Below are 24,883 nucleotides of genomic sequence, written 5' to 3'. Positions count from 1 at the left end.
TCGGGCCCGAAGGACAGGCAGCCCAGAGGATACCAAGCCTTAACGAACTACGCCAGAATAATGGGCGTAGGGCCCACAGCACCTCACACAACCCAGGCCACGCTCACTCGTACACTCAGACCAGGAGAAGAAACAGACACGCAATACACAAGCCCCGCTCCCTTGGAGCCTACACATGGGAGAACACGCCACAAACAGCAGTATCCCGAGTCAGGCCCGGCGGGCGTGGGCTAAGAGGCCTCCGGCCTGCACTTGGGGTTTGAGGCCCTCTCACATCGCGGGTCCCAGCGGCAGCGCCCGAGGCACGACCAAGGCCATCCGAGGCCCCCGGGCCGCGCGCAGGTAGCAGACTTCTTCAGAACTGGGGGAGCTAAGGAGAGAGTGGGCTTACAGCCCAGGCCTCCCTGGATCCCAGACCCTCGCCTCCGCCTACAGCCAAGCCCCTCAGCCTTTGCCCAGGGCTGCTGACTTCCTCGCCGCCTCCCTGCGCAATGGGACCTAGAGATAAGCCCCAAGCCCGGGTGCTAGTCCAGGCAGTGTCCAGTGCTAGTCCAGGGCCTCAACAGAGCTGTCGGCTGGGCTCCGGAAGCCCACCCAGAACTTGATGGAGGCAGCGAATCCCTCAGAGCAAAGGACACTGCGGAGTGGCTCGAATCCACTTCCCACATTGTGCGGGACCGAGTGCGCAGGGCGCTCTTGTGTGGCCTCCGTAGCTCGAGTTCAGCCGAGGCTCGCACGTACACTTCGTTCCCCCTTCCCTCCGCCGCAGCTCTGGTCCTTCCTTCCGCTGGCCCTCTTTTCTGGCCTATGGAAACAACGAATTACTTCTCGCCTTGGGCCCGGGTCCCAAGCCACCTCCTCTGTGAAGCCCCCAACACCCTGGTAGCCGCCTCTCAGTGTTTTGCAACTAGCACGGCCCTGTCCCTCGGTTAGCTTCTACTAGCGCTGGGGGTGCTGCGAGTCTTGCCCACTAGACTAGGAGCTCCTTGAGGGCAGGAACCGGATCTGATTCGTTTCAATTCTCCCAGCCCCCTGCGCGGCCTGGCGCGGAAAAGACGCTCAAAAAACATTTGCTGAATTGAATTGCGTTTTCTCCTTATTTTATTAATCCTTCCCCTTCCTTCTTTCATTCTTTCTTTTCCTCCTTCCTTCCTCCCTCGTTATTTTTTATTTCTTGGTTATATTCAATTGTCATGTTTTTCAGGCTCATTAAATCCATTTAGAGACAAAAGAATAAAAGGCAGAAGGGGAAGGGCGGGGGAGGAGAGGGGGGAAAGGAGGGGAGGGGGGAGGCCGGAGAAGCAAACAAATAACCCGCTTTAACTAGACGGGCGGATAAATGGCCCCGTTTTTCCTCAGCCCCGATGCGCCTGCTTAGCTACGCGCCCCGCGGGCGCCGCAGCTCGGGTGGGCTCAGCCCTGGGGCCGCCGCCCCCAGCCCAAAGAGACCCAGCGGGGCCGGGCCCAGGGCCGCGAAGCAAGGAGCGGCCGGAGGTGCCACGGCCGCTTCATTGGGATTCATGAGCGTGTTGGGCGGGCGGCCTGGGGCTTCGGGCTCCGGGCGGGGGCCGAATGGGGGGGTGCGCACGGCGGGCGCAGATGCCCGGGTGACCGCCCCGCCGCGGTCCCTGCGCCGCCTTTGTGCCGGGGAGGCGCGCGCGGGGACCTAATCCATCAAATTGTCTACAAATTGTGAAGAAAATTCAAAAACCATATGGTCGCCAGCGCCGGCGCGCTCTGGGCTGCGGAGGGCCGCGGCCGTGCCCGCACCGGGAGCCGCGGGGGGCTGGGCCCGGCTATTGTCGCCTGTCAGCGGCCGCCCGGGCCCATTCGTCCCGGCCTTCATGGTCCGCGCTCCGAATTACAGACCCATCCATCCTAAGAGAGGGCAATTTTTGTCGCCCAGGAGGAACCGGCCGCACGCCCGCCCCGCTGCCCTGCCGTCTCCTTCCTTCTCTGCTCCTTCTCTCTCCTCCTATCTTCCCATTCTTTTTTTCTCCCTCTGTCTCTGTCTCCCTTTCTCCGTTTCTCTGTTTCTCTCTCTTTTCCTCTTTTTCTCCTCCCTGTCTCTGTGGCTCTCTGCTTTCTTTCTCTGCTTTTGGAGTATCTTTCTGCGCTCCTATTTTTTTTTTTTCCAGTTTCTCTCTGCCTCTTCGTTTCCTCCTGGACACGCACGTTCCTGGCTCGGGCCTGGGGGCCCCATCGCCGCCCGAGACCAGATGCGCATTTCTCACATCAATTTTGCGGAGAAAGAGAGCCCAGCGGCCCGGAGGCGGGACCCCACTCCGGTGACAGCGGCCACTCGCCAGCCCAGCGACAACAAAAGCCCGGAGAGAAACCCGCTCTGTCCGGGAAAGTGAAAGCGGCCTTAGCCCCCGCCCCAGCCGGCCTTGGGGCGCAGCAGACCCGAGAGAGTCCTTGCAAGATCCATACCTCTGCCCCAAGGGGAGTGCCAGGAGGTGGGGGCAGAATTTGTTAAAGTTGTCAGAAATTCATCCTAGCTCCCAGAAGCTTGGGCTTACATTTCCAGGTACCCACATTTAAATTCAGCCCGGCCTTGATACCTTTGGCCTCTGGCCCCCTAGTCCCCAAGGATGAGGCCCTCCGGGCTAGAATCAAAACTTGGGAACCCAAGGCTCCACCCGGCATCTGACTGAGTGATACCTGCAGTGCTCCCGGGGCTCAGCCCATTTTTCAGGGAGTGCAGGGAGAATGCCCTTGGGTCTGGGGTGGGATGCAGGAACTGCAGGGCAAGACCCACTCTTTGTTCAACACAAATTAATGTTGTACTGTGGTGTGCCCCCACATATACAGGCATTTTCTCCCAGCATTTCACGGCTCGTTTTTCACCCCGACCTGGCGAAGCCCGAAATCCGCTTCTCCCCCGATTTAGCAACTGCCTCAGGTTTATGGGCAAGAAGCGCCTCCTCCTGCTGCTTCCCCCTCGCCCTTCACTCTTAAGCCTGTCCTGAAAATCCCCCCAAATCTCCAAGGCTGAGGAGACCGGCAAGAAGCAGCGGCAAGAAGCCCAGCCTGCCGCTGCTTCTCCGAAACGGGCCCACTCACTCAGACACGGTCGCCGCCGGTTCTAGTAAAATGGCAAAGACTTTATTTATTGGAGAAAGAGGCCTTGGGTACAGTCTGAGGAGGAGAGGGCAAGGGAGGAGCAGGGAAGGGGTACTCGCAGCCCACGCACATCCATCCACCCTCCTCTGGCCAAGTCGAGTAGGAGTGGGGTGTTCGAGGTGGCAAGAGAGACCCAGAGCTGTGGAGGAGGTGAGGTGAGGGCTTGGGTCGGCCTCCTCTCTGTCTCTGTCACATGCAAAAAAATTCTAAAAAGAGTACAAAATAATTATAGGGCTTTGGGTTCTGTTTTCGATGGTTGGTTGGTTGGATTTCCCCCTGCATTGTCCCTAAGAGCCGGACTCCAACACTCAGTCCGAGGAAATGCGAGAGGGAGGGAGGAATCTTAAAAATAGCATTAGTGGGCATTAGGAGGCAGAAATGGCATCGAAAACAGACTTTTCTCTCAGAGGGTGGGAAGGAAATATCGATTTTGAAACTTGCAAGTCAGGACCCGGCTGCCCACCTCTTCCCTTCCCACACAAGGAAGAAAGGCAGGAGGAAATAGAAGTCAGCTGCAATAAGGCCGAGGGAGGCGAGGAAGGAGCGGGCCGGTGCATTCGCCACATGCAGAGAAAAATCAAAACAGCCGGAGCTGCCCCTCCTCTAGACCGCAGGGTTAGTGTTCTCAGCCCTGGTTTCTGCCTCGCCCTCAGCAAACCTGGCAGCCCCAGAGTTTTGAAAACATCGAAATCTCCGAGTTAAAAAAAATAATAAAAGAAAGGAAAAATCAGGCTGCGGTGGGAAGAACCCGCTATATAGGTTTAAATATTTATATAGAAGCCATACAGAATTGCACGGCGAGGGCTTCCGGGGCGGCGGAGGCCGCTGGCGGCGGCCGGCCCGGCCGGCCAGCCTGGGTTTATTGCTTCGAGAGGGAAGAGGCGGCTGCCAGGAGCCGAGTCCGGGGCCGGGAACAGGAGAGGAGGCGGGAGTTGGCAGAGGAGGTCCCAGCTCCCCTCGGCGTCCGGTCCGGGAGGTGTTGGGCTTTCGAGAGCTAGAAGCCCAGGGTGGCAGAAGACCCGGGGTGCCGCTCAATCGTCCACGTCGATCTCTTCGTCTTCCTCGTCCTCCGAGCAGTCCTGGCTGCTGGCCGGCTGGTCCGTGAGCGGAGAGGCAGGCGAGAGCTGCAGGGGGCCAGCGCCCGGGGCCTGCGGGGCGCCTGGGGAGAGGACTGGAGAGCCGGGCCTCGACTTGGCCCTGCCGCAGCCGCCGCCACCGCCGGCTGTGGCCTCCGAGTTCTGCTCGAGTTCGGCCAGCGCCACGATGTCCATCTGCCCGCTGGGGCCCAGTTTCTTGGCGGACTCTACGTCGGCCTTCATCTCCTCCAGGTCCCGCTTGAGCTTAGCGCGCCGATTCTGGAACCAGGTGATGACTTGCGCGTTGGTGAGGCCCAGCTGCTGCGCGATTTGGTCGCGATCGGCGGGGGACAGGTACTTCTGGTATAGAAAGCGCTTTTCCAATTCATAGATCTGGTGGTTGGTGAAGGCCGTGCGAGACTTTCGCCGCTTCTTAGGGGTCTGCCGCTGCCCAAAGATGGTCATCCCGTCGCGGCCTGGGAGGAAAGGACAGTGTAGGCTCGCGTTGCGAGAGAGGAAGCCCACCCTGGCTCTGGCCCCCATAACTCCTACCCCACCCAGGCCCCGTCCGGCCTGCAGTTTACCAATGTTCCCTTCTCAGATTTAATTCAGCCTCCAGGACCAGGGCAAGCTTTGGCTCTGGCAAACCATCACCTGTCTTTGGTCTCCCAGAAGTCCCTAGGAAAAATTGTTTTGGTCTCTGCCCCCTACCCAAGAGTTGGTTTGAAAGACCCAAAGTCTCTGAGTAGGAGAAAGCCAGACAGGGACACCCTAATTGTGGTGTGAATGTTGGTTCTCCATCCCTTCCCAATCACTTCAACTCTACCCTACCCAGAAGGTCCCAGCAAAAGACTCGATTCCCCACGCGGAGTAGCCGGGCTAAGAGCGCCCAGGACACTGGGAACGCAAGGGAGACCAGCAAAGCAAGCAGACTGCGGAAAGAGCTTGGGTTCCCGCCACCCTTCTCCGGCCACCCCCCAGCTCTGGCCTACCCAGAGGTCCCTAGGAAATAAGGATTGGGTTCCGTCCCACCTATCTTCACTCCCATAAGCAGCTGCTCAGGCTGGAAGGCCCTGGCGGCCGGAGCGGGCAGAGGCGAGCAGAGACAGAGGGGACGAAGCGCGCAGGGCACAGGGCGCGAGGCGCTGGGTGCAGGGAAACCCAGCAGCTGCGCCTACCTTCGGCTGCCTGCAGAACGCTGACCTCCAGCCCCTTAAACGTCTTGCTGGCGAGCTCCTCCAGCGCGCACAGCGGCGAGGTCTGCGAGAGCAGAGCTCGGCCCGCCAGGGGCAAGGCGCCCGGCGCGTGCTTGTCCGCGGCGGCCAGCAGGTGCGCCGCCCCGCACAGCGAGTAACTTCTCCGCACAGACGGCTTGTTGAGGATGTCCTCGATGCTGAACGGCGTCAGTGGCTTGTTGGAGTTGGCAGGCGGAGGCAGGTGGTCCAGCGGACTGCGCCGCCGCTCCTCCCCCGGCGCCGCCTTGCCGTCCTCCTTGGAAGTCATCTCGGCCTCGTTCGGGGGCCCGGCCGGGGCGGCTCGGGCCGCGAGGACCCAGCCCGCGGGCAACTCGGAAGCCGGACGGCGCGCGCAGGCGGCGGCGGGTGGGAAGGAGGCCGCACTGGGCAGGGCGCGGGCCGGGCGCGGGGCCGATTAGCGCGGCGGCTGAGGCGGGCAGAACAGCGCGGGGCCCTGGGAGGAGGGCGCTGACGCGGGCGCCGCTGCTGCTGGGGCTTCCAGCAATCCGGGGCCGGAGCCGGGGCGCGTTGCGCGGGGCTCCAGTTTCGCCAGCCCCGGTGCTATTTAAAGGTGTCAGGTGGCTCGGCAGTGGCTCCTGGCCCCGGGTCCTGGCGGCCGCAGTTGGAAGAGCCGAGGCAAGGGCGCCGATCCCGGACTGCGAGGGAGGCGGAGAGACGGGGCAATTGACTATTGCTAACAAGTTAGCCTTGATCGGGGTGTAATCAATTATCTGCAGCGGCACTTCTCTCTCTTTCTCTCTCCTTTCTCCCTTTCTCCTCTCTTCTTTCTCTCTGTTCTCTCCTCCTGTTCTCTCCCTCCCTCCCTCTCTTCTCTCTTCTCTGCTCCCCCCGTCTCTCTCCTTCTCTCCCTCTCCCTCGCCCTCTCTTTCACTGTCTGTCTGTCCAATGCAGGCGGCTCTAAGTTGGGAAGCTCATTAATTAGCGGGCCGGGGGTAGGAGGAGCCGGCTGGAATTAGCCTGCCTAATGCGCCTGTCAGTCCGGGCGCTGCGCCGCTCTCGGCCCGAGCTGTTTGTAAATTACATTAGCGGCTCCTTTATTGCACCCGAACCTCGGGCGACTGAAAAGCCACCACCCCCACCCCAAACTGCGAGCCGCGCTCCTGGCGCACCCGCCTCCCGCCGGCCTAGCTGCAATGACAGCACCGGCCGGGAGGTCTCGGTCTCTCCGACCCGGGATGTGGAGCCCGAAAGGGTGGCGGGAACCCCAGCCCAGGAGGGAAGCGGCCGCCGCGCGGGCCAGGTAAGACCAGGAGCCTGGGTGGGCCCCGCTGCCACCCAGCGTGGACTTTGCGGGGCTGAGATCAAGAGCCCAGCGCCTCTACCCCTGACCCTCTTGCCCCTCACCCCACCGCCTGGGAGACGCACTTGGGGAGAGGGAATCTGAAGCCCTCCTGGGCTGGCCCGCAGGAGGTCAGAGTAGGCTCTGCAGCCTTGGGTGGGCGACGCGGGAAGGGGGTGGAGGACCTCAGGGGTTGGGGGAGGGGGCTAGTTGGGGAGCTCAGCCTTCTCCATGCTGAGAGGCGGAGGGGGGAATTGTTGGCGGCTCTGGACGCCTCTCCCCGGCCTGATCCCGAAACGGCCGCCCTACCTCCTCCGGCAATCTTGCACACTTTCCTCCGGCAGCCGCTCCCCAGGCTGGCTGGGGCCACCGTCGGCCTAATGATGGGCGTCTGACGGGTAGCCAGGCCAGGTGCCCGGGCTAACGGGGCCGGCTCGGTGCCTCCCTGCTGCGTTCCTCCCGGGCCCCAGCCGGGGCCCCGCTGCCGGCCCCGCCTAGCCCAGCGCCCGGCTTGAGTGCATGGCCAGGCCGACTCCAGCTGTTCCGGATGCGGGGCGGGGGCCCGGCGGGAGCCAGGCCGCGGCTGAGGCTTTGCTCTCAAGAACTCGCAGGGAGGCCAGGCTTCCAGTTAGGCTGGAGCTAAAGACCTTAGGGTCTGGGATCTGTGAATATCGGGAGAGCATGTTGTATGCATTATTACTTGAAGGTGTTTGTGTTTTTGAATGTGTGTTTGTGTGTGGTTCTCCATGTATATATTTGTATAAATGTGTGTGAACCTGTGGGTATATAGGTGTGTTTGAACTCAGCTATTTCTTTCATTTCCCTGGGGCACTCCAGCAGGGCTGTGCCCTCAGGCCTTCCTGTCTTGCTACCCCATTATGTTTAAGTGGGGCCACTGGCCGCCTTACTAATTTTCCATTTCTGCCCTTGGAGAAAGGAAGGGAGGACCTAGAGGGGGTTGGAGTCCAGGGAGGAAGAGCTGTTCCCCTCCCACACACACACACACACAGCCCCGGCCCTGGCTTTGTTTGTAAACTCCTGGGTGGGCAGTGTAGTTGGGCATTGGGCAGCACCACTTGGACCAGAGAAGGGCCCAGAGAGGCCAAAATGAGGACGTGTGACCCAGGCCAAGGGTTGGGATGGGAAGACTAGGATTTCTTGCCCACTCTCCCCTCATATCTAACCCCAGAGAGGGCATGAGCTAAGCTGGGCTCTGAGGCAGGAAGCAGGTTCTTTCTCTGGATGCCTCAGTGTAGGGGGCCTCTGTACAGCAGAGATAGGTTTCATGATCTCGCCTTCAGTTGTTTGTTTGGAATCATGGCTGGCAGCTCTCTGGAGTAAAACGGATAGTGTAGGTAGAAAGAGTTCTTGTTTGGTGCCCCAGTGCTCTGAGTGTTGGGAAGAACCCCTACCCTCTAACTCATCTTTGTCCTGCATTTTCGGGTTGGAAGTAAGCAAGTGGGGAAGACAAGTTCTCAGGGGCAGGATTGGTGAGAATGGGAATCACAGTTCCCTCAGAGCTGCAGACCCACTCCCGGGGAAACCTGTCTCTACTGCTTCTGTGCTGCCCTGGGAGCCACCAGGTGATGCTGGGCCTAGCAACAGCGGAGTCAGAGCCTAGAGACCGGTGGAGAGGGACCAGAGGGAGAGGGCGTCAGTGAGCTGAACGTGGGTGGCTTTGAAGCTCTGGAGCCAAGAGGGGTCTTGTCCACTCCTCTCACTTCCTGCCCTCAGGATCCCACCTCAGCCTTTTCCTGCCATAACCCCAATCCCCTGACCCAGAGCTTCAGGCAAGTGAGGTTAGCAGGGAGGCAGGGAGGCCCCTCTAGATCCAGGAACCAGGACCCTTGGATCCCAATCGAGAGAAAAAGAGAGAGAGAAAGAGTTCCTCCCATACTTCCACACCCTTCCTGTCCTCTTCAGTCTCTGCATCGCGTCTGGTACTAGCCCACAGGATAGGACTTTAAGGACAAGCCCAGCCCCTGCTGTTGCCCATCTCCCAGACCCTCAAGACCAGAGGAGTTCAGGGTTACTGGGAGGTTGACAGGAAGGGGAATGTGAACTGGGGAGCAGAGGGGTCCCTCTGCTTGGCATGTTCTTAATATCTTATCCTGCTGGCTAGTATTGAGACCTCTAGTCTTCAGCACACCATGTCAACAGGAACAGGACACTTCACAATCATCAGCTGAGTTACCTCCGCCACCGACGCCAAACCTCTTCTTCCCTGACTGACCTGTACCTGCTGTCCAAGCCTATGGCTTGGCTCTTTTGGCCTAATTGGTTGGCCTCTTGGTTAAACACACTTGGGCACACCATATGTCTGGGGTGCGGAGTGCGGTGTGAGGTGCGGGGATGTGGGGAAGTCTGTGGTACCGCCCTGTGTTTTGTTGTTTTGATTCACCCAGATCCCCTTATCCAGGCCACCTTTGGAAACCAGCCCACCTGCCATACCAACCTTTTCCCAACACCGCGGTCCTATCCCTACCTCCGCTGCCGAAAAACCCCATTGTGTGGGGGGCTGGAATCTTCTGGACTCCTGGGAGCCCAATCTGCTTGCCTGTTGTACCCCTCTTGCCGAGCAATGAGGTATATTTTGGGTTTGTGTACTGACCCCTACCTCCCTCCCCCGCCAGACCTGAGGGCAGGAGCCTTCCTCTGGGTATTCCGGTCCATCATGGGCTTTCCAAGTCCTAGGAGACACTGGGCTCCCGCTGAATATTGGTTGAATGACTTTCCATAGAGCAAATGGGGTATACATGATTGTGCAATGTGGAGGGGGGATAGTTTGGGCCCCTCAGAGGAGTTTAGAGATTAGGAGGATTCCAGAAATGAGTAACACAGGGTCAGTGGGGCTAAAGCCTGCCCTGACAGTCCTCCTGAGCCCCCATGCTGGGGCAAGGCAGACACTCTGGGGGTCTCCCCACCCCCGGTCATCTGGGCCAGAATCTTCTCACCTGGAGCTGAAAGCAGCTGATTCCCAGGGTCTGCTCCACAGCGGGAATACCTGTCTCTAGAGCCTAATCTATATGCTACTCTGATCCTGAATTCCTGTTTGCTGCTTAAATAGCCAGGGTCCAGGTTTTTTCTTTCTCAGTGAATAGGGAAGGGATGATTCTGCCAAAAATCTGCTTTTCCTCAGTTTAGGGAATATTCCAGACAAAGAAGAGGGAAAGAGCATTTCATGAATTGCCACATTAAGTGGACCCTGCAGACCCAAACAAAACAAGTTAATCCTTAACACAGGAGAATAATTCACTTAAACCCCCAAAGGCTCCATTGGATTCAATCTGGATTGTTTTGGTACCCCCATTCATTTCCAGATTATTTGTGTAAGCACCAGCATTGACTCTCAGGCCAGAGTTCCTTTAGAGAAAAGGGTCTGCCGCTGCTTGAAACAAGTTAACTTGACCAGCAGTGCAGATCATTTACTGTTGCTGTTGTTGTCCCGTGAAGACCTGCTACTCTGACACTCTGTGTGGAATTCAGAGTGTTTCTTCCGCTATAGAAGTGGACTATGATAGACGGCCTCCTGCCACCCAGGCTGAGCCAGGACTGCCCACTCAGTTTTTACATTTTGCCCTAGGCCACTATCCGCAGTAACAGCAACAATAACCATGACAATAAATACCGTAAGTCTTTACCTTGTACCTGGCTCCAGGCTAAGAGTTTTATTCATTTCATTTATTACTCACAATCCTTCTGGGTAGCTACCGCTCTTAACCCGATTTTACATAACAGGAAAATGAGGCCCAGAGAAGTTAAGTAACCCATCCAGGGTCACACAGCCTGTTTTGGAGTGATCAGGATTGGAACACTGTCCTTTTGTTTTTTTTTGCTTCTTATTCAAGTCTGTCCCCTTAATTCCTGAACCAAGGGGTTCTTAACCAGAGGTCCCCCAAGGCTCTTTGAATGGGCGTCAGGGGCTCTGTAAACCCCAGAAATTGTGTATGTGTACCCAGGTGGGCGCATTTTTCTGGGAACAATATTATAAGACATCTGGGATTCTCAAAGAGGGTGGGGATCCAGAAAAGGTAAAGGCTGGAATTGGGCCACCTGGGGGAAGGGAGGCAAGCCACTGGGGAAGGGGGAGGGAAGCAGCCTCCTCCCAGGCCTGGGGAGCAGGGAGGCAGCTGCTTCAAAATTCAGGCTGGGCTCCAAGCTTGCTCCTGGACCTGCCCTGCTTTCTCTGGCCATACCCAGCTCTTAGGACCTCAGCTGGCAGGAAGAGGTAGGGCACGGTCTGAGAGCAGGACACTCCTTTGGTCCCTTCCCAGATTCTCCCCTCCCCTACTTCTTTTGTGAGCTGAATACCTTCAGAGCACCGTGACAAGGTGGCCATACCACATGAGCCGGCCTCCTCCAGGCACTGCAGTCCTGCATGGAAGGAGGGGGAGTGCTTGCCCTTTGGAAGTGTTGGGGGGCACAGACAGACCACTGAGTGACAGAGACAGGCAGGGAGGAGACGACAGGTTCCCAGAGATGCTCAAGTCCTGGGTGCCCATACTCTGCAGCCTCTAGAACAGCCTTCTCTTTTGGTTTCAAGCTTTTGCTCCCCTCATCCAAGGGTTGGGATGGTTTGTGTCTCTTCCTTTCCTGGCACCTCCTGCTCTGTCTCTAGTGCCCAACTCACTTCCTGGGGGAAATCTTCTCTGCCCTGTTCAGCTCCTCTGTACTCCTTAGCACATTCCCTTGGGTGTCACTATCATATTTCCAGGAATGTGCTGCTTTGTCTATCTGTCCTGCCTCTCTCTCTCCATCTGTTGTGAACTTGGGAAGGAAGGACCTGAATCACCTCTCCATGTCCCTATGCCAGCCCAGCATACACCAAGGGCTCCAAGCATTTGTTGAGTAAATAAACCAAATAAATAATCAAGGGACAAAAACGGAGCCAGACAGGGAATGTAGCCTGTGCCTCAGAGAGAGGACCAGTGGTACAAAGGAAGGGTAGGTGTATTGGTTTTGCCAGCTGCCTGCAGATGTGTTTGGCGCTCCTGCTGCTCACACCAATATACTCAGAGGGGCCCAGAGATCTCATTCTCTAATGCTTTTTGGCTATGGAGTGAGTTTCCTGGGTTGTGGACCCAGCTGTGGTGGTGTGGTCTGACTTAGTAATGAATGTCCTTCATTTGCTTTTTTTGTTTGTTTTTGAGATGAGGTCTCACTGTGTCACCCAGGATGAAGTGCAGCAGCACAATCTGGGCTCACTGTAGCCTGGACCTGCTAGGCTCAAGTGATCCTCCCACCTCAGCCTCCCAAGTAGCTGGGAACAAAGGAGCATGCCACCATGCCCGGCTAATTTTTGTATTTTTTGTAGAGATGGAGCTTCGCCATGTTGCCCAGGCTGGATTTTTTTTTTTTTTTTTAAATAGGATTGAGGCCGGGTGCAGTGGCTGGGCCTGTAATCCCAGCACTTTGGGAGGCCGAGGCGGGCAGATCACTTGAGGTCAGCAGTTTGAGACCAGCCTGGTGAACATGGTGAAACCCTGTTTCTATGAAAAGTACAAAAATTAGCTGGGTGTTGTGGTGTGCTCCTGTAGTCCCAGCCACTCGGAAGTTGAGGCAGGAGAATCACTTGAACCTGGGAGTTGGAGATTGCAGTGAGCCGAGATCACACCACTGCACTCTAGCCTGGATGACAGAGCAAGACTCTGAGAGAAAGAAAGAAAAGAAAAGAAAAGAGAAGAAAAGAGGATTGACCCCCCCCATCATTCGTTGCGCCCAGAAGCAGAGAGGAAGAATGGACAGAAGATGGGAAGTGAGGCCGAGACGGGCGGATCACGAGGTCAGAAGATCGAGACCATCCTGGCGAATACGGTGAAACCCTGTCTCTACTAAAAAATACAAAAAACTAGCCGGGCGTGGTGGCGGGCGCCTGTAGTCCCAACTACTCGGGAGGCTGAGGCAGGAGAATGGCGTGAACCCGGGAGGCGGAGCTTGCAGTGAGCTGAGATCCGGCCACTGCACTCCAGCCTGGGCGTCAGAGCAAGACTCTGTCTCAAAAAAAAAAAAAAAAAAAAAAAAAAAGAAGATGGGAAGTGACGGGCAGGCAGGAGTGGCAGGAAACAGACACCCACATGCCACCCCACCAGCCCAGGAGTCTATGAAGAGGATAAAGGAAGCTAAGTGAGTGTGTGTGTGTGTGTGTGTGTGTGTGTGTGTGTGGGGTGTGGGGGGTGGGTGGGGAAGAGTCTGGTTCTGTTCCCCATGCAGATGGCATTTGAGTTGAACTTTGTAAAACCAGGAGCATGTAAATAGGTGCAGAAGCAGAGACCATCCTGGAGGCAAAGGGAACAGACAAGCACAAGGCCAAAGATGCCACCCTAAGAGAGGTTCCAGAGTCCCCCATAGCTCCTCCCTCTGTTGTCCTGGGGGTGAGCTGCTGGGTAAACCCTTAGTCCCTTGTTTACCCGCAGCAGGTCTGCAGTCTAGAACCAGGGGCTGCTGGACTCCTGGGATGCCTATTTATTTATTTTTTTATGGGGTGGGGTGGGGTGAGGGGTAGGGATGGGATGAGAGAGGCTGCTTTCCTCGGCCTACAATTGGGGTTCCCTTCTCCTTGCCATCCCCAGAAACTCCAAGAGCTGACCTTCTGTCTTACTAACCCAGACGGCCCAGAAACAACAAAGTCTGACCAAAAACCGTTAATGGTAGTCAGCTTCCTCCCTTTCACAGAGGTCTTACTACTGCCGGGGCGCAGGCGACACATGGGGCCTGGGCTAGGCCAGGTGGGAAGGTGAAAGGACCTAGTTGGGACAGAAGAGGATACCTAGGAGCCGCCCACCGGCTAGATGGACACAGGAAAGGCCTGAGTCAGGCTTCTCACAGTAAATAAACTGCACGTGAATAATTCAGCAGTAGTGCTGGGGCCGGTTGCGTTAGCGCCGCCAACGCCGCGCGGCGCCCAAGTCCCCGCGGAGGGGAGAAGGCAACTAAGGCACTTGAAGAGGAGTGGGGTAGAAATCCCCCGCCCAAGAGTATCCTGGATTCTACCCAGGTCGGGTTCAGAGAGCCTCCCGGGTCCCAATCCCCTCGGACCCCATGGGTCAGGGGGCCGCCTGCTGGGCACTGCTCCCTCAGCTAAGCCCCTCCGGTGTCCCAAGACCCCGGGCAAGGGAAGACAGGCGGCGAGACGCAGCCAGAGTAAGCGATGAGGACGTCTGACCTGCGGAAAACCCAGCATCTGCAGTGCCCTGTCGCACAGGGAACGTGGGCGGCGTGGCTCCAAGCAAAGTGAAGACGCCAGGCTCGAATCTGTGCTCAGAGCCGGGATCCCTCCTGGCTGCTTCGTCCTGGCCGGGATTTGCCTTGCCCTGAAGTGAGGCTCCAGGGAAGCTGCAGGGCCCTCCGCCCTCTCTGAACTCCCACGTACTTGGGCCTCTCCCCGCCTTTCTTGGGCCGGTGGATGCAGTTCCTGCAGCACCAAACTCTCCTGTCTCCCCGCCGCCCCCTAGGTACAGTTCGTAACACCCGAAGCCTTATTTCGTTTGAGCGAAACCCGGCCCCTTTGGCTCTTCCCACTTCTCACAAGTCCCTGGGTTCCCGATCCTGAGGGATTGCATTCATTCCATCTCACACCCACCAATGCTCAATCCCTCCAGTTCCTCCCCAGCCCCTTCATTTCCATTAATTAGGTCGACTCCCTTCCTTAGCCGCCCCCTCCTGTCACCACGCAGCCTCCCTACACCTACGCGGCTAGCCTCGAGTCAAGACCTCCGCCCTGGTGCATGATGCACCAGGCCTCAAAAGGGATCTTCACGGGTATTCCGCATAGCCAGATCCCAATTCTCCAGGGAGGCCACCAGCCCGCCCCTATCTTCTTCGTCCTCCTCCTTCTCCTTTCCTCTTCCCTCTGCTTCTACGTATTTCTTTCAATTCGTTTCTTTTCTTTTGGTGAGGTGCCACTCGACACAGCCCTGTCCCCTAGGGAGGCCTGGACTAACTTTGCGGTCCTCGTGGCCTTAGCCCGGACTGTGAGTGTCAAGCAGCTTCCGGGAGGCAGCTCGGGTGTCTTCGCAGAGATAGGTGAGGTGCGCTGGCGATTCCCTAGCCTCAGATTGCTCTGCCACCGGCCAGCTGTGTGATCTTGGGTAACTCTTTCGACCTCTGTGAGTCTTGACGTTGGTAAAAGGCAGGAGATTTAGAGAAGGTGTTGGGAGACTAAATATTTCCATTCGTTTGAGAAAGGGAGTCACCTGTGTTGGGACCTAAGGAGGAAGTGAGGTTCTCGAGAATTCTAGATTTGAAAGGGCCGTTTGTTTTAACGAGTATTTTGGGAGCAGCTGATAACTGCTTTTTATTTTTCTTTTTTACAGCCGATGGGGTGCCAGGCGTTAGAAATCTTCCCCCCAATCCTCACCATGTCTCCATTTTGCCAAAGAAGAAACAGGTTAAGGTCGCGATGCGCTGGCCAGCATCACAGGTGGGATTCGAACGCAGATGGGGTTTGGAGCGGCTCTTGTGTTTAAGCCACATAGTCAGACGTTAGACGGGTGAATCCAGCCCTGGCAGGGCCTGGAGTGACCTAAGCCGACAGGAGTTGGGCTGAATCTCCAGGCGTTGCTTTCTTTCTGCCCTAGGAAAGCTTTGAAATTCTTATTTTCAGGTAAACAATTTTGGCAGTGCTCGGAGAAGGATGGAAGTAAGACCCAAAGAGGAACTTTCCACATGTTATGGGAGAGCCCCTGGAGCCAGGAGGCGAGGGCAGCCTTCCCCAGGCCAAGGGAGCAGCCATCGCTCTTGGATCTGTTTTTCCTCAAGCGTCTGTCCTGTGGGGCCTAGTCCCCAGCCGCAGTCCTGGACCTAATGGGAGAAGGGGCTGGGGGAAGAGGACGCCTGGGACGTCCCCAGCCCGGGACCCAGATCGGGTCCTCCTAGCTGCAGGGCAGCAGAGTGGAAGCCAGGGCCTGGGACCCTCTGGTTGGGCAAGGAGGGACTGGAGTCCGGCTCCCGGCAACCCCGTGCCCAGTCCCAGCGGAAGGGTCGCCCATGGCGGCCCAGACAGGCCACGGGTCCCTCTCCACAAGTCCCATTACGTTGTATTTATGTTTCACTTTATTGTTTTTTATCCTCCTCCCTTATTACTGTCTCACTCTGGGGGAGGCAAAGGATATAATATATTCATCTTTATTATACCAAATCTGTGTGAAGCATTTAATAAAACGCTGTTTCCACACAGCCAGGGATATTAGTGTGAGCTATTCTTAAGTTAACGCTCCTGGACTGAGGGCGCCGCTGCCACAGCGCCTGCTGCCGGCGGGTCGCGGGAAGTGCAGGCCTTGGCCGCTGCGCTCACCGCGCAGGTCCAACGCCCTGGATGCCCTTCTCGCCTGCGTGTCGAAGCCCACACGCCCATCCCAGCGAGTCTCTCTGTGACCTCTAGGCCTCCAGCCTGGGAGGAGGGGCTTGGAAGAGCCGAATTCAAGCACCCTTCCTCTCCCCTGCCACACTTTGCATTTGGAACCCGCTGTGGGCCTTGGTTTGCAACTATTAAAATGGGAAGAATTCCATCGCTGCCTCCCTCTCAGGGCTCTTGAGAGGCTGAAGACGCCTTGAAGGTGGACAGGATTTTTTAAACAGGAAAGAAAAAATCTAGAATTTGTAAAGTCAGGATCAATGAGAGCCAGAGAGAAACAGAGAGGCTGCAGGAATGGTTTCAGGCAATGCAGAGCAAGCTGGACCCCAGGAGAGCAGACAGGGTGCAACTCCAGTCTGGGCAGAGCCCAGGATGATCAGCATGCCTGGGCCTCACCCCAGCCCATGAAGACAGCTGAACCTAGTCAATATCTCAGCCTGTCACAGTTGGCCCTCTCATAGTCCTCTCTCTAGGTAGGAAAATAGTCTTTTTAAGTCCAGTTTTACAGCTAGCAAACTGAGACTCACAAAGAACACGTGGCTTGTTTTGAGGTGACCAAACTAGGAAGTAGTGTAGCTGGTCACACTGTCTTCCAAACTCCATGCCCCTCCCTGCCCCCATTCTCCAGGGTTTTTCTGTAAACCTTACGTTCTGCCTTCTACACACACACACACACACACACACACACACACAAACACATATCCCTACCTGGAGATGCCCATGGGAAGGAGAAACAGCCTCATTACTTTCTATATCCAGGCCCACTACTCAATATCTTTCAGAGCCCACCACCTGGCTTCTTATAGGGCCCAGATCTGGGCACACCATTCTTACTTAGGATGCTTGTACCAGTGCTGTAGGGGAGAGGGAGTTGGCAGTAACCAGGCAGGGCAGAAGGAATTGTGCAGGACAGGCTTGAAGTGGGCAGGTGAGTCTCCCTGGCCAGAATTCATACCCTCCTAGAAATCTCAGTCTTCCTCTGTCCCTATCACCCCATCCCTGGGAGTGGGGGCTGCACCAGGTCAACACACATCCTGTAGGCTGCTGGTCAGAGCTCCTTTGAAGATTTAAGTTACTTTAGAAATCTGACAGTTTCCCCCTGGGGCTGACTGGGGAGGAGGCACAGACTGTGTGGCAGGGCTAGGACTAGGGTAAGGCATGTGAGGTGCCATATTTAAGGAAGGCATCTGCTCTCAGCGCTGTGTGCGATCTCTTAGGTTTTGTGCCTTGGGCATCTCACTCACCTCACCCTAGTCCCAGCTCTGCTGTGTGGTCTGGGAGTTAGAATTAAGTCCAGTGAATTGCTGAGAGGGGACAGGGAGGCTGATTTCAGCTTGTCCTTGAGAATGGCTTTCTGAGGATCAAAGCGGAAACAATGGAATGAGCTTCCCCCAACACATGGAGTATGCAAGCAGAGCTTAGTGCCTGCTAAGAAGGAAAATAATCACAGTCTTATTGTCATCACCAACATTGTCATTGTTTGACCATCACTTTGTGTCAAGTAAAAGCTTTCATCACATTGTTTCATTTAATGTATATAAATGTGTTTTAGCTGAAGATGGGATATCAGAGTCTCTGACTTTGGGGTCCTTTCCAGCTCCAAGAGTCCATTGTTGCATAAGACAAAGAGCACTTCTGTTGATTTTGGTTGGTTCAATGCATTGTCATTATTTGTGACTTATAGTCTTAAACTAATGGATAAGCTCTTTGAGGGTAGGGACTGTGTCTAATCACGGTTTTTTAAATGATTCCCTCTCTTGTTCCATGCTGACCACAGGCCTGGGGCACAGAGAAGGTATTCAATGAATGTGTATCAAACAAACACATGAGTAAACCAATGTCTAAAAGCTGACTGCCTACCTGGCCATCTGCTTTCTGGGCTGTGACTGACAGAGCCACTAGGGTAGCCACTGAGGGAGCCAGAACCACCTCTGCAGTTATTATCCCCCTTATTCTACAGCTGGGCTGCATTCAAGTGGGCATGTCTAGAGCCTCCCCTGACATCACATGCCTAGCCCTTTGCTAGTTTGTGGATAAGGCAAGGACCAGCCCAGATTCTGCCTGTGCAGAAGGATCTCAAGACTCATACTGGAGAAATCTCTTAAGAAACCATTCAGACGGTGAGGGAAACCTCTGCAGATCAGAGCAGGGAAGGGCCTATAGCCAGAGAAGCCTGGCTGGCAAAACTAAGACTAGAGCTAGTCCTTGAAGCATGAGAAGAATTGAGTGGTTGGAGGGAAGAAATAGACCATTCTAGCTGGGTGTGGTGGCTCACACCTGTAATCCCAGCACTTTGGGAGGCCAAGGTTTACTTAAGATCAGGAGTTTGAGACCAGTCTGGCCAATATGGTGAAGCCCCATCTCTACTAAAAATACAAAAATTAGCTGGGCGTGGTGGCACATGCCTGTAATCCCAGCTACTTGGGAAGCTGAGTCAGGAGAATAGCTTGAACCAGGGAGGCAGAGGTTGCAGTGAGCCAAGATCGCACCACTGCACTCCAGCCTAGGCGACAGTGAGACTCCATCTCAAAAAAAAAAAAAGAAGAGGAAGAGGAAGAGGAAGAAGGAGAAGGAGAAGAAGGAGAAGAAGGAGAAGAAGAGGAAGAGGAAGAGGAAGAAGAAGAAGAAAAGAAGAAGAAAAGAAGAAGAAAAGAAGAAGAAAAGAAGGAGAAGGAGAAGGAGAAGGAGAAGAAAGAAGAAAAGACCATTCTAGGTTGGAGTGATGGGGAGCAAGAGCAAAGGGACAGAGGCAGGAATCGCCACAATCGTTTTGGGGAGCAGGCAGGCTAGCCTGACTAGAGTACCTGAAGAAGACAAGTGGGAAAAGACATTTGTGGAATGCCTTAAATCTCCAGACCCAGAGCCAGAGAACAGAAAATGGGGTTCAGAAATCAGAATCCACATCCTGGAGCCCAGAAACCAGAGCCTAGAACTCAGAAAGCAAGGGCACAGTTCAGGACCCGGTCTTGTCTAGGGTGGTCCCACTAGCTGCTGTAACAGGATGCCTTGGGCACTCCAAACTCAAGGGGCATGATCTTATTGGGAAACAAAGTGGACTTTTCTAATTGGCTTAGTCCAGGAAACCAAAGGCCTGACTTGCCCCCCGGGACTGGCATGAGCAGCTTTCTTGGGTCCTCCCAAATCACAGCCTGAAGCCTGGCATTATCTGCAGCCCAGCAGGCACCCTGAGCTGGAGCAGGTGTTGCCCACCAATATACACCTTCACACCCCTCAATCCTCCCTTTTATTCTCTAATACAGGTGGGATCTGAGATTTTAGGCTAGACCCAGCTGGGACAGGCCTCTGGAGGGTGGAGCCCTGGTGCCTGCAGCAGTGCCAAATAAGCCAGCATGTAGGCGTTGCTGCGCCGGCCTGTCGCGGGGCGCAAGCCTGCCAAGGAGCCGGAGCGCTGTGCTGCGTGTAGGGTGTCAGGGGTGGTATTGTCAGCGCACAAATGTTCAACTTTATGTACTTTTAACTAGAGGTGTAACAGATGGCCCCGTTTCTGTCCAAGCCAGGGAGACTGGTGCCCATTCCGGCTGCAGCCAATCAATCCCGCCACTCTGGGGGGAGCTACAAGCTGGGCTGGGAGGCCTGGAGCCAGCAATTGCGCAAGGCTGTCTGCTCAGGCTGGCCCAGTGCAGCCTCCGCCAGCCGCTCAGCCATGGGCCTGGGGAGGTAGGAGGGCAGGCAAGTGGCAGCCATGCCTGGAGCCTGGTCAGAGGCCTGCCTGGGAGGGAGAGCCTGAAACCACTCATCAGACCCCACATGGCCAATGAGGACATCAAGGTGCCAACTCACTCCACTGTGTCCTCATTCTCCTGTGTTCCTTCCTCAGGACCTAACTCCCAGATCTCTAGCTTCAAGAAGCTTTGGGTCTATAGCCCTGTAGTGTCCTATGTTACGGACAGCAGACATTGCTCAGGACTGGGAGTGGGTAGTAGTGCCATAGGGAATAAGTCACAGGACTGTGGAAGGCTTCAATAAATGCCCAAGACAGCCAAAGAAGAAGAGAAAACAGCAGGAGCCAGGGATCCCAGAGCTGAGAGAAACTGTGAATTAATCTACTATTCCATTCGTACAGTCAGTCAACAAACACTTAGTGAAAGCCTACTGTGAGCTAAGTCCTTTATTAAGCACTGAGGACACAATGATGAATAAGACACAATTCCTGTCCTTGAGACCTTTTTGGGGGAAGACAGACAAGTACACGGGTAATTGGAGTGATGAACTGGGGCTCATAAAGTCTCCAAAAAGACTGTGGAAGCACAGAACGAGAACATTTAACTGCCTGAGAGATCCAAGAAAGATTCCAGTAGGGGGCTAGTTCTGAACTGGGTTTTAAAAGACAGGTAGGAGTTTTCGTGGGAGGTGAGAGTGAAGGGCATCGGAAGGGGAAATGATGGCATGAGCAAAGACATGGTAAGAAAACATGGTGAAGGGAAGGGTCTGAAAAGATGTGAGTGGAACTGGGGTCTGGGATTTGGGAGAAGGAGTGGAGGGGATGAGGGTGGGCAGGGAAGGGGGCAGGCCTAACCCTGTTTCAGCAGGCTGGCATCCTGACCCAGCAGGTGTCTTCCCCCAGTTGTCCCTTCTGTCACCTTCTGCCCCTTATCCTGGTGCCACAGGGAAGGAAAGGCCTAGCAGGGTATAGGCGAGTGGTCCAGAGTGCTCCAGTCCTGGCTTGCCTTCTATCCTGCGTTGAAGGACAGGGCTGTGAACGAACTCTCCCCCAACCATATGAACTTCTGAGTCTCCTAAAAATAGCCTTTCCATAGGCTCCCCGCAAAGGCTATGGAACCTTATTCATTCATTCATTCTTTTATTCACCAAGCATTGGGCATCGGCTGTGTTCAACGCCCAGGCAGGATACTGAAGTAGACAGACTATTGTGCTAGACTTTGAGGAGCTCAAGTCCAGACACAAAAGGAAGACAGGGGTCTGGGCAGGGGTCCTACTGTTTGCAAGAAACAGAGGTTCACTTGAGTAATCACAAGAAAAAGGAAGGCCTTTTGTATTGAAGCACACGGCTTGTCATTGGAACTGGGCCCAGAAAGCATGCAGGGACCAAAGAAGCTCTGGGGACCAACTTCTCTCTCCTGGTCAGGTGGATGGAAACTCCACAGAGTCTGTTTCTTCGTTACCTCTTTCTTCATTATTATTAGTGAAATTAATCATTGTTATTATAATAAGTGGAGGAAGAATAATTGTTAACAAATTCTGAGCCAAATCTATTGGTTTCCATGTTTATCTCCGTTAATCCTCTTTAGAACACTGTGCAGTTAGTTAATATCATTACCCCCATTTTACAAATGAGAACACTGAGGCTCAAGGAGGTTAGGTAAGCTGCTCCAGGTTCAAGACAGGAAGTGGCAGAGTAAGGATTCTCACTCAGGTCAGCCTCCCAAGCTCCAGCTCATAACTGCTTCTGACCCCCGTGCAGCACCGAGAGCTTCCTGGGTTTCCTCATAATTTCTCATAACCGTGACTTGCATTTGACCAGCCGGCCTCTCTGAGTCTCTCTCTACATCACCTCTGCTAACTGCTCTAGTCTCTCAGTATTTCATAGTTCAAATTCCCAGGAGAGGAAATCGGATTGGCCCAGCTCATCTTTTAACGCCAGGACACATTGTAAACAGCTGCCCAGCCAAAGAGCTGGCTGGGAGTGGAGCCGTGTGCAGTCACCAATCAACATCTTTGAGAGAGCAAAGCACAGAAATAATACGGTAAGGAGGAAATGCGAATGGTTACAAGAAGAAGTGTGAGGTGCAAAAAGAGGATGAGGGGAGGCTTCGTGGAGGATAGTTTGTGGTTTGGGTCTCAAAATAAGAATAGGATTTGAGGGGCAGAGTTGGAGCCAAGGAGTTCCTGAAGGAGGAAACAGCATGAACGCAGGCACAGGAGTAGGATCACACGAATCATGTTCAAGGGCCAATGAGGAGTTTTTTATAAACTAGGAGACAGAGGTAGAACAGAGCTGGAAAGGTGGGACTGCAATGCCAGCACAAGGAGTCTGAACTGAATTCAGTAGAGGTCATGGGAGGTCTCTGAGCCGGAGAGGGACGTGATCAGGCACATGCTTTAGTTTGGATAACCGTATGCCCAAGATAGTTCCAGTTTATGCCTGCTGTTCCTCTGACATTGTTTTTTTTTTTAATTTATTTTAAATTATTATTATTTTACAATTCCTCCTTTCACTCATAAAAGCCTCCTGGTTTGAATACTAAAGTATATGGTCACCCTAGCCTTAGGGGCTGTGGGCTGTTGCTATAGTAGGAATAGCGTGAGTGGGACAAGATGGGAGGCAGGGGGGTCATGGATGAGGGTATTGCCATAGTTCAGGTAAGGAAGGGCAGAACCAGAGTGGGCAGAGAGGACAGAACACAAAGGGGTGTGAGCAAGAGCTGAGGCTAGTGGAGAGTTGGCCAGACCTGGTGGTGAATGGACTTGGGAAATAAGGAAGGAGAAGGGTGAAGTCCAATGACTCCTAGGTGTTAAACTTGATTGTTCTTTGTTTGTGTGTTTGTTTAAATAGAGACAGGGTCTCACTATGTTGCCCAGCCTGATCTCAAACTCCTGGGCTCAAGCAATCCTCCTCCTTTGGCCTCCCAAAGTGCTGGGATGACAGGCATGAGCCACCATGGCTGGCCAGGCTTGATTGTTTGAAAGAAAGTGAAAGTCTGGAGGCAGGGCTTTTTGGGGATGGGGATAGAGATCATGATTATGTTTACGATGAGTCTGAGGTGCTCCTGGGACGTTCACTCACACATGCCCAGCAGGAAGTTGGACATTCCAGACTGGAAGTCAGAAGCTGTCAGTTAGAGATTCTTCCAAGCAGATAGCTCGTTGAAACCAGGGAAGTGATGAGCTTGCTAGAGAGAGGGAATGGTAGTTCAAGACTGGAAACAGAATCCTGGGAGATCCCTATATTTAGGAAGTTGGAGGAAGAAAAGAAGTCAGAGGAGACTAAAAACGAGTGGTTGGGAAGTTAGCAGGAAATCAAGGGGAGTGAGTGGCTTGGAGATCATGGAAGTTCGGTATTATCTGTGTTTTTCTTTTGATTTTTGAGACGCAGTTTTGCTCTGTTGCCCAGGCTGGGGTGCAGTGGTGCAATCTTGGCTCACTGCAACCTCGGCCTCCCAGGTTCAAGCAATTCTCCTGCTTCAGCCTCCTGAGTAGCTGGGATAACAGATGCACACCACCATACCTGGCTAATTTTTGTATTATTAGTAGAGACAGGATTTTACCATGTTGGCCAGGCTAGTCTCAAACTCCTGACTTCAAGTGATCTGCCTACCTCAGCCTCCCAAATGTAAGTTTTTAAAGAGGGAATTAGTATCAAATTGTGCAGATCAATCAGTGAGGAAGACAGATTAAACGGCCAGTGGGTGGTTATTTGGAGGTCACAGATGACTGTAAGAGACTACAGTGTGGTGGGAATATTGAATGAAGAGTTGAATGGCAAAGAACTAGAGATGATTACAGTGATTACTAATTTAAAAAGTCCAGGAGAGGCCGGGTGTGGTGGCTCATGCCTGTAGTCCCAGCACTTTGGGAGGCCAAGGCAGAAGGATCACTTGAGCTCAGGAGTTTGAGACCAGCCTGGGCAACATGGTGAAATCCTGTCTCTACCAAAAATACAAAAAATTAGCCAGGCGTAGTGGCATGTGCCTGTAGTCCCAGCTACTTGGGAGGCTGAGGCACAAGAATTACTTGAGTCTGGGAGGTGGAGGCTGCAGTGAGCCAAGATCGTGCCACTGCACTCCAGCCTGGCAGAGTGAAATCCTGTCCGAAAAAATTAAAATTGAAATAAAAATAAATAAATAAAAACAAAAAGTCCAGGAGAAAGGAAGGAGGGAGAACCAAGAGGGACAAGGTATAGGAGAAGATGCTTGATGGAGAAAGTTCTGGAAAGGCACCCAAGATGTTGAGTCTTTGGTAAGAAGAAGGAACTCTTCCTCCTTAGAGACAGGAGGGAAGAAAGGATAAGTGATGATCCAGGGAGATTCTGAGGTGGACTGGCAGGTTTGGGGACAAGTAGAGTGGGGCACATTATTTGAGGAAAGGAGTCCATAGTTTTGGTCAAGTTAGAGGGACAGTCCTCTAAGAGAGGAGAGCAGGGAGTTGAAAGCTTGCGGAGGAAGCCTGTAGTGGTTGTGGAATTGTAACAGAGAGTCACTTACAGATGCAGAGGAAGTGTTTTCCACATGGTGATAAGTACTTAGTTGAGGCAGCATGAATGAGCCAGGTTTTTTACCTGCTCTAGAGTGCCCAGGAATGGGAGCCAGAAAAGCAAACGGTGGTGTTGCTTAGGGCTGGAGTGGGGTAGGCAGGATGGCAGCAGGCACAGGGTTGAAGTGGCTGATACAGAACAGTGTAAGAAGGGAGAAAGTTGCCGGGCGCGGTGGCTCAAGCCTGTAATCCCAGCACTTTGGGAGGCCGAGACGGGCGGATCATGAGGTCAGCAGATCGAGACCATCCTGGCTAACCCAGTGAAACCCCGTCTCTACTAAAAAATACAAAAAACTGCCGGCTGTAATCCCAGAATTTTGGGAGGCCGAGACGGGCGGATCACGAGGTCAGGAGATCGAGACCATCCTGGCTAACACGGTGAAACCCCGTCTCTACTAAAAAATACAAAAACTAGCCGGGCGAGGTGGCGGCGCCTGTAGTCCCAGCTACTCGGGAGGCTGAGGCCGGAGAATGGCGGGAACCCGGGGGGCGGAGCTTGTAGTGAGCCGAGATCGGGCCACTGCACTCCAGCCTGGGCGACAGAGCGAGACTCCGTCTCAAA

At 54.5% G+C, this 24,883-nt stretch overlaps 2 protein-coding genes across 5 annotated transcripts; one reads left to right on the top strand and one right to left on the bottom strand.

Moving 5' to 3' along the window:
* Positions 1 to 2,106: 2,106 nt before the first annotated feature.
* On the bottom strand, positions 2,107 to 6,062 carry LBX1 (ladybird homeobox 1). The gene is made up of 2 exons (XM_003904142.4): positions 5,381 to 6,062; positions 2,107 to 4,678 (listed from the first exon to the last, which is right to left on the bottom strand). Exons 1-2 carry the CDS (start codon positions 5,703 to 5,705, stop codon positions 4,158 to 4,160), a joined length of 846 nt encoding a protein of 281 aa, XP_003904191.1. The 5' UTR covers positions 5,706 to 6,062; the 3' UTR covers positions 2,107 to 4,157.
* Positions 6,063 to 6,245: 183 nt separating this feature from the next.
* Positions 6,246 to 15,912, top strand: LOC103887691. Of its 4 annotated transcripts, XM_009215204.3 has the most exons (4): positions 6,246 to 6,698; positions 9,143 to 9,323; positions 15,050 to 15,156; positions 15,340 to 15,912. In XM_009215204.3, the coding sequence occupies exons 1-4, from the start codon at positions 6,592 to 6,594 to the stop codon at positions 15,341 to 15,343; spliced, it is 399 nt and encodes a 132-aa protein (XP_009213468.1). In that variant the 5' UTR covers positions 6,246 to 6,591; the 3' UTR covers positions 15,344 to 15,912. The 4 variants fall into 4 exon arrangements, 2 of the variants coding, with proteins under 2 accessions (XP_009213468.1, XP_021799296.1); XR_002524413.2 differs by lacking the exons at positions 6,246 to 6,698; positions 9,143 to 9,323 and adding an exon at positions 13,228 to 14,188; XM_021943604.2 differs by lacking the exons at positions 6,246 to 6,698; positions 9,143 to 9,323 and adding an exon at positions 14,203 to 14,495.
* Positions 15,913 to 24,883: the final 8,971 nt, after the last annotated feature.

The sequence above is a fragment of the Papio anubis genome, chromosome 11 (assembly GCF_008728515.1).
Source record: "Papio anubis isolate 15944 chromosome 11, Panubis1.0, whole genome shotgun sequence".
NCBI lineage: Eukaryota > Metazoa > Chordata > Mammalia > Primates > Cercopithecidae > Papio > Papio anubis.
The sequence above is the reverse complement of the archived record's forward strand: the minus strand, read 5'-3'. Positions and strand labels throughout refer to the sequence as shown.

Coding starts and splice junctions, on each gene's coding strand:
- LOC103887691 (XM_009215204.3), top strand. CDS start 6,592: ATGACAGCACCGGCCGGGAGGTCTCGGTCTCTCCGACCCGGGATGTGG. Junction 6,699..9,142: donor GCGGCCGCCGCGCGGGCCAG/GTAAGACCAGGA, acceptor TGATTCACCCAG/ATCCCCTTATCCAGGCCACC. Junction 9,324..15,049: donor CCCTCTTGCCGAGCAATGAG/GTATATTTTGGG, acceptor TCTTTTTTACAG/CCGATGGGGTGCCAGGCGTT.
- LBX1 (XM_003904142.4), bottom strand. CDS start 5,705: ATGACTTCCAAGGAGGACGGCAAGGCGGCGCCGGGGGAGGAGCGGCGG. Junction 4,679..5,380: donor CGTTCTGCAGGCAGCCGAAG/GTAGGCGCAGCT, acceptor CTTTCCTCCCAG/GCCGCGACGGGATGACCATC.